This window comes from Siphateles boraxobius, unplaced genomic scaffold (genome assembly GCF_051911475.1).
Source record: "Siphateles boraxobius isolate OS27281-9 unplaced genomic scaffold, OSU_SipBor_1 120, whole genome shotgun sequence".
Lineage (NCBI taxonomy): Eukaryota > Metazoa > Chordata > Actinopteri > Cypriniformes > Leuciscidae > Siphateles > Siphateles boraxobius.
The window spans coordinates 3168556-3176045 of NW_027508723.1; the positions used below are offsets into that span (position 1 = coordinate 3168556).

The 7490-nt window shown below is 40.1% G+C and overlaps 1 protein-coding gene and 4 non-coding genes across 5 annotated transcripts; all 5 read left to right on the forward strand.

Annotated features, from left to right (window-relative positions):
- Positions 1–2: 2 nt before the first annotated feature.
- On the forward strand, positions 3–7306 carry rplp0 (ribosomal protein, large, P0). The gene is made up of 8 exons (XM_077222904.1): positions 3–639; positions 1271–1381; positions 1604–1779; positions 2858–2945; positions 3027–3173; positions 5399–5584; positions 5825–5965; positions 7092–7306. The coding sequence occupies exons 2-8, from the start codon at positions 1328–1330 to the stop codon at positions 7248–7250; spliced, it is 951 nt and encodes a 316-aa protein (XP_077079019.1). The 5' UTR covers positions 3–639; positions 1271–1327; the 3' UTR covers positions 7251–7306.
- LOC143732438 (small nucleolar RNA SNORA63) lies at positions 939–1066 on the forward strand. Its single transcript, XR_013201119.1, has one exon. It is a non-coding gene; the product is annotated as a small nucleolar RNA SNORA63 (small nucleolar RNA).
- LOC143732447 (small nucleolar RNA SNORA63) lies at positions 1413–1540 on the forward strand. Its single transcript, XR_013201121.1, has one exon. It is a non-coding gene; the product is annotated as a small nucleolar RNA SNORA63 (small nucleolar RNA).
- Positions 2652–2780, forward strand: LOC143732444 (small nucleolar RNA SNORA63). The gene has a single exon (XR_013201120.1). It is a non-coding gene; the product is annotated as a small nucleolar RNA SNORA63 (small nucleolar RNA).
- LOC143732451 (small nucleolar RNA SNORA63) lies at positions 5619–5747 on the forward strand. Its single transcript, XR_013201122.1, has one exon. It is a non-coding gene; the product is annotated as a small nucleolar RNA SNORA63 (small nucleolar RNA).
- Positions 7307–7490: the final 184 nt, after the last annotated feature.

Sequence of the window (7490 nt, forward strand, 5' to 3'; positions counted from 1 at the left end):
CTGCGCCACATGGCGCATATCTCACAATCATTTCCATGTGTACATTTTCTGTAACAGTACCCAAATTAAAACATTTTCTTTGTGACTTCAACTACTTAATTAAAACTAGACAACAAAAAAGTGTCAAATTGTGAAACTGTATGACAATCTGTTGAGTAATACCAGAGACTATTTATATACGTAACTTACTACCTATGTACAACCCCCCCCCCCAATTTTCATGTTTATATTTCTTTATCCTTAGATGTGCCTCCTTTTGTGGTTAAGGATTCAGATAAGATACTTATGACTTTATTTGGAGAAAAAAAGCCTCGTTTTATATGCAGTTCAGTTCCAACACATAGTACGAAATGCCAGGCAAATTCACTGAAATGCGAAAAATCTGATAAATATTTTTTTATGTTTCAAAGAATTGGACTTTATTTCGAACTATTTTCTTTAAACTTTATTATATTTATTCATAGCTCTTTCATGGGGCTTTGGAAGCGCCCATTCCTACTGCACAGTAAAAGACGAGTGTATTGACCAATCAGCGTACAGATACGCGTTCCTGCGACATTCTGATTGGATGTCCGACTTGTACTAATATTGTTCCGCTTCCTGCAACGGTCTCTTTCTTTCACGCGTCCCTACAGTGAGGTGAGGTGTAGTGCGGCCCTCTGCTGCGTTTATAATTTTTTACGATACCCGTGACCATACGAGTTGTAAATATATCATAACTGTGTTAAGATTAATGAGGAGATATAATTTTTTCTCGATAGGTGTATAATAATAGTCGTTTGAGGAAAAAGTTAGCATTAGCCTGTTAGCTTAGGCCTTGCGCCACGTGAGATGAGACGTTATTGTTATTTGAGATTATTTTCGTTGTTTCGATTATCTAGGTGGATAATGCATATATATGTGTGTGTGTGTGTATATATACACACACAATTCAACTACAGCAGGTCATCTACAGATCAGCTGTGTCAGTGCTGATTGGTCGTTCCCCCTGCTGAAATAAAACTGTCTCCTACTATCCCTGAGTGTTTGCATCCCACAACTCACAGGGACGCTTGGTCTCAGACATGTTTCAGTGAATAAAGGCCAATAGATCAAATAGTATTAATGCTTTAATTGTCGTGAAAATATTTTAAAATTAATGGTTAAGTGATCACAAATAACTTTTTTGATAGTGTGGCTTGGCTTTGAGATTCAACCAGCTGTATTTTAGACACTTAAGTTTTATACAAAGACATGGTTGTCTAAATGGCTTTCATTCTCTGTTTCTCAGATTTTTCAACCTTGTCTTTAAACCGGCTGTTCACCGATCCTTGGAAGCACTGCAAAGATGCCCAGGGAAGACAGGGCCACGTGGAAGTCCAACTATTTTCTGAAAATCATCGTAAGTTATTAGCGCTTTATGGTATGAAGTACAGCAGGTCATCTACAGATCAGCTGTGTCAGTGCTGATTGGTCGTTCCCCCTGCTGAAATAAAACTGTTTCCTACTATCCCTGAGTGTTTGCATCCCACAGCTCACAGGGACGCTTGGTTTCAGACATTTTATCGATTCGTGACCCCCATCGGATTGAGTCGTTTCTGATAGTCTTTCTCCCTGTGTGCAGCAACTGCTGGATGACTTCCCAAAATGCTTCATTGTGGGCGCAGACAATGTCGGCTCCAAGCAGATGCAGACCATCCGTCTGTCCCTGCGGGGCAAGGCTGTCGTGCTCATGGGCAAAAACACCATGATGCGCAAGGCCATCCGTGGCCACCTGGAGAACAACCCGGCTCTGGAGAGGTGCGTGTCAGTCTGGGCACAAGGATGATCCACGGTAGAAAAATTAAGGGCTTTTAAAGTTGTGTGGCCTTATTTATAAAACACCCAAAGGATAGAATTTGACTCTAAATCCCATGGATTTTATTCTCCATTAAAAGTGAGGAACAAATCTAGATTTATAATGTTATGCACAAGGCAACTGAACTTTCCTAAAGATTAAACAAACCGATGCAAATAAAAAATAACTGCACACACTCTTAAAAGCACATTTATTACTAAATGTTTTGGCGCTTAATGTTGGTAATGTGCTTAAAAGTGTGCACTTATTTATTTCAAGTTCTTCCCTTTAACGTGCACCTAAATCATTTGCCTTGCTGTTCTTTGAGGAATTAAACAAACTGAGCTATGGGTACTGCATGTTTTCTGAGAGCATGCTTGGATTTTCTTGCCCATCGAGTCTGAACCATTAGATGAACTAATAAAAATACCTTTTACTTATAGATGCCTTTCAAGGTCACCTTGCAGCATAAGATCAAATCCATAAAATCAATGCAATATAAGTCAAACAATAATATTCCAAAGCTATTTTAAGCAAACTGACATTTATAAAGGGATTCATTCAAGAACTTTTTTTTTGTATATGCCGACTTTTATTTTTTAAATCATTCGTCATCTTGGAAACGTTTTGTTGTACATTCACATTTCGGATCTTATGCACGTCTTTATAAATGAGGCCCCGGGTTTTCAGAGTTTCTGAAGTCTGTACAAATCTAGTCACAAACATTTTATTCACTAGTAATTGCTGTTTCTAATCTACAATCTCTATTTAATGATAAATCGCCTTTAATATTGATGTAAATTGCATGATTAATACAGCACTGATGAATACGGGTATGCAGGTCTAGTTACGGACTGGCTGTGTCAGTGCCTGTTTGTCGTTCCCCCTGCACAAATCAACATGTCTCCTACTATCCCTGTGTGTCTGCATCCCACAGCTCACAGGGACGCTTGGTCTCAGACATTCTGTATTCGCTGCATGTACAGTAGTATTGGGTTTTAAATGGGGTTTTGAGTTTTAATTATTCCTGTGATTTTGCAGGCTGCTTCCCCACATTCGTGGGAATGTCGGCTTTGTCTTCACAAAGGAGGATCTGCCTGAGGTCAGGGACCTGCTGCTGGCAAACAAAGTGAGTATGACTGTAGAGCGACTGAGCGTTCAGGGCTTGAGTGTGTCTTTCTGGTGTAACTCTTGTGATCGCTGGTCTTAGGTGCCCGCTCAAGCCCGTGCCGGTGCCATCGCCCCCTGTGAGGTCACCGTCCCGGCGCAGAACACTGGTCTCGGTCCTGAGAAGACCTCCTTCTTCCAGGCTTTGGGAATCACCACCAAGATCTCCAGAGGAACCATTGAAATCTTGGTGAGTATAATTTTGGTTTCCAATAATTATGGAAACAAGATCATCATTGTGCTGTTCTATTTTGAAATGATGTTATAAATCAAACGCACCCCGTTTCAGCACTTTGTGTGGGTATTTCTTTCCCTTTGTCCCTCTCCAAAATCCCAGACTCCATGCCAGTGTTTTTTTATTACTAGTTTCCAGTTGCTTGTGTTAGTCCACTAACATGGTGGTTTTAGATTTTATTTGCATATTAAAAAATAATCATTTTTAACTTGTATTTAAAGTAAATCCACAAGAAATCTACTATTAAAAAGGCTTTTTTTTCCCACAGAAAAATTTAATGCACGATGTTTCCAAATATACTGAGCATACATGTTAAATAATTGAGCAATACGATCACGATGAGAGTAATTTTAAATATAAGCGAAATTACACAATTATCGATACTTGAGCAAAAACTAGGTGCTCAAGTATCCCGCTACTATCGGGTTGTGCCGATAGACGATAGTATCGTGTATCGACGATAGCCTGATATTTCGCCGATGGCAGATGCCTTTGACGATATCAATACGGTAATTGGCTCGTTTTACCATGAACGCATTAATTTATTATTAGTAGTATTATTATTATAAAGCTAATTGTTGTTAAATTAATATTAGGAAGGAACTACAATTAATTTGCCTTGCCTAAATTGATAACGACGTCACCACGTAGCCTAAAACTTGCGACAACACCGACACACGTGTATGAGGACTCCTCTAAGAAAATGTTTTTAAAACAGAATAAAAAACTAGGCCTACATCCCACATCAACATTGAATTGCAAGGTGATCCATTCACAAATTGTCAAGAGTGCTTGTTTTAACAGACGCACGCATATCTTATAGCCTACAGATCCAAGAAGAAATCGGCATCGTTGTTCATCAGTATTTTGTTTCCATAGCACATTAACAAAGTTTAATGACATTAATAACACTAAAACCAATACAATTTAATAATAATATCACTAAAATTATATAGGCCAGTCTTTAGTTCACAAACACAGCAAAACTCTGCCATCTGTGAAAATCAAAAGCAGCTTCAAACACTTGTTTAACAAGAAATATTCTTGTAATTTTTTCACTGTCATCATATAGGTCCACAAGAGGAATATTAAGCCATTATATTAAGATTTCGCTATACCGTTATATCCCATCGTCGTCTCTGAGAGAACGCGGCGGTAATGCAGAGACAGCCGAAAGCTCAGTCAGTTTCTACTTTCAGAGAGTGAGTGCGTTTACATGCACGTTCTAACACGATTATTCTGAATAAACTGACAATGCATGTGGTCATGTAAACGCATAAACTTATGACTTGACTCCGATAAAGGAAAACAGGTTGAAGTATAAACCGATCGACTTAGCCAGATTTCTGCCCCTTACTCTGATTTCTCCCTCATTTAAAACACATGCGTTCTTCGGGCTTATTGAAGTGCGCATATGTGAAGTGCATCCAGACAGAGAGAGCACTGGTAGGAGGACATATATCGCAAACTCCGACTCTTTCTTGACCTTAGAAATGATTAAAACGTGTTTTCATCTCGTGCAGAAGTACGGTCAAAATGCTGCATCTGTAACGGCATGAGAGCATCGTGTGTGTCCGTAAATTTCCCGCTGACATGTTGAAATACTCGAGTCAGATACACAAATGATTAGGATGTTTTTTTACCTCACTGTACCGGGAAATAACCTGATGTAGCCTAGTAATAAACACTCCACCTTTGCTAGCAAAATAGAAAAATATTCTCGTATAAAATTAAGTAATAAAACAAGCAAATTAATGAGTAAATAATCAAGTTAATAATCAAATAAGTAAGCCCCGCCCCCTCACGATAATATCGTGTATCGCCGATCTCACAGGCGGACGATATGAAAATGGAGCATATCGCCCAACACTATTAGGTAGACTAATGTAATAAATAAAAAAATTGTTGTAATAAAGACAACAGAATAAACAAATTAAATGGTGTTAAGTTTTTCAGGAAGATGCATTAACCTTTTACTACAAAAATTAATTTAATGTAAAATAACAGTGCATAGTCTTGTGCACATCAAATATTTGGTTAATCCTTAGTTATTTAGTCAAGATCATTTTTTTTTTCACTTTTTTTTCATTTGTTTATCGTTAAGAACAGACTGCAGCTGGTATATTCGGCTGATTTTCTTCTATTAATACTGCACATGAAGTAACCTGTTCCTTCTGCAGAGCGACGTTCAACTGATCAAACCTGGAGACAAGGTGGGCGCCAGCGAGGCCACGCTGCTCAACATGCTGAACATCTCGCCCTTCTCTTACGGGCTGATCATCCAGCAGGTGTATGATAACGGCAGCGTCTACAGCCCAGAGGTGCTGGACATCACTGAAGATGCCCTGCACAAGAGGTTCCTGGAGGTTTGTAGCCTTAAACCACTATTATTGTGTAAAAATGCAGGTCAAGTTACGGACTGGCTGTGTCGGTGCCTGTTTGTCGTTCCCCCTGCACAAATCAACATGTTTCCTACTATCCCTGAGTGTCTGCATCCCACAGCTCACAGGGACGCTTGGTCTCAGACATTTTTTTAATAGGGTTACCCCCCCCATCCTTCAGGCTTGAGAAACACTGCCTATAATTGTTCACCGTTTTCCTTTCAGGGTGTGAGGAACATCGCCAGTGTGTGTCTGCAGATCGGCTACCCCACGCTCGCCTCCATCCCTCACTCCATCATCAATACTTACAAGAGGGTCCTGGCTGTCGCTGTGGAGACTGACTACTCCTTCCCCATGGCCGAGAAGGTACGACTCGGTTCTTTTCTGTGATTCCCACACGTGCTCCTCCTATCCGTGTCGTTCTGTCCATCAGTCCCGAGTCTGTCTGCATCGGGTCTTTTCAGGACACTTGGTCTGACAATCCTAAGTTTGCATGATATTGGAAAAACTGACTTTGATTACGGTTTCTGCTTTGCTTTTCTTTTTTCTTTTTATATATAACGATATAAACATGTCACCTGATGATTTGAATAGCTCTATTTAGCCGCGTTTCTGCCGCCATGACCAGGAACTATTTGTCCCAGGAACTTTTTTTCATAGGAACTTTTTTTTGCCCCAGACCGGTTGCTTACTGTGTTTACACCGCCGACTAAACTACCGGGAAGATTATTTAAATTAGTCTGACGTTGAACTTTTTTGTAAACTCCATAGTAATTTCCAGACATCTCTTTACTGCACGAAGCCAGGAAGCGCGATTTTTAAAAATGGCGGCTAAAATAAAATGCTGCGTGGAGTCAACCAATCAAATGTGACGTGAGCTCAACCAATCAGCATGTTCAACGCACAAGTCCCAGCTGTCCCACCCCGAAAGTTCCTGAACTCTGAAAAAGTACTACCTCGCCAGCAGGGACTTTCTGGGGGGGAAATTTTTACCCGGAACTTCATTTAGACCCTGGTTCCTGCTGTGTAAACACACAGAGTACCACCCCAAATTTCTTAGTTCCTGGGGAAAGTTCCTGCGGTGGAAACACTGCTTTAGTAAAGAATTAATCATTCTAGGATGGTTGAGGTAAGGTACCAAGTATCTTGTCTTGTTTAACTTTGGTGACACAAACAGTTGCTGGTATATTGGGCTGCTGTCACTTTAAGACGAATGCACAAATCCAATGGGCTTATCATGGATGCACACATTGCAATATAGATGCAGTGTTTTTATGCCTTCATTGGCACTAAAAGCATGTCTGAAACAAGTCTAGAGGCACAACTCTGTACACATACTGATCTCATCGAGCCTGACAACTTTCTAATTTACGTTTTAGCTCCGACCTTCAGGAAGTCTGCTATTGTTTTGAATGGATTTTTATTTTTTCAGGCTCTGAGTTAGTACTCGTAGGGGATGACTTAATTATTTAAATCTTTTCCTCTCTCGCAGGTGAAGGCCTTCCTGGCTGATCCCACCGCTTTTGCAGTCGCAGCTCCTGCTGCTTCTGTTGCAGTGGAGAAAAGCGCAGCTCCGGCTGCTAAAGTGGAGGCGCCCAAGGAGGAGTCCGAGGAGTCTGATGAGGACATGGGCTTCGGTCTGTTCGATTAAACTCCTGAATGAACATCCATGTCAGTTTAACACAAATAAAACATCTGGAAACAGCAGTTGTGACTCTTCTGTCTTTGGGTTGGTGTGTGGACGTTTTGTGTGTAGAAATATTGCTATTGATAAACTTCTTTACTTTTAAAGAACTTTTGTCCACAGGAAGCTTCATTAATAGGTTATTAAGGAATAGTTCACAATTCTGTTGCACATGTCATTACAAATATCAATTAAAATAGTGCCAAC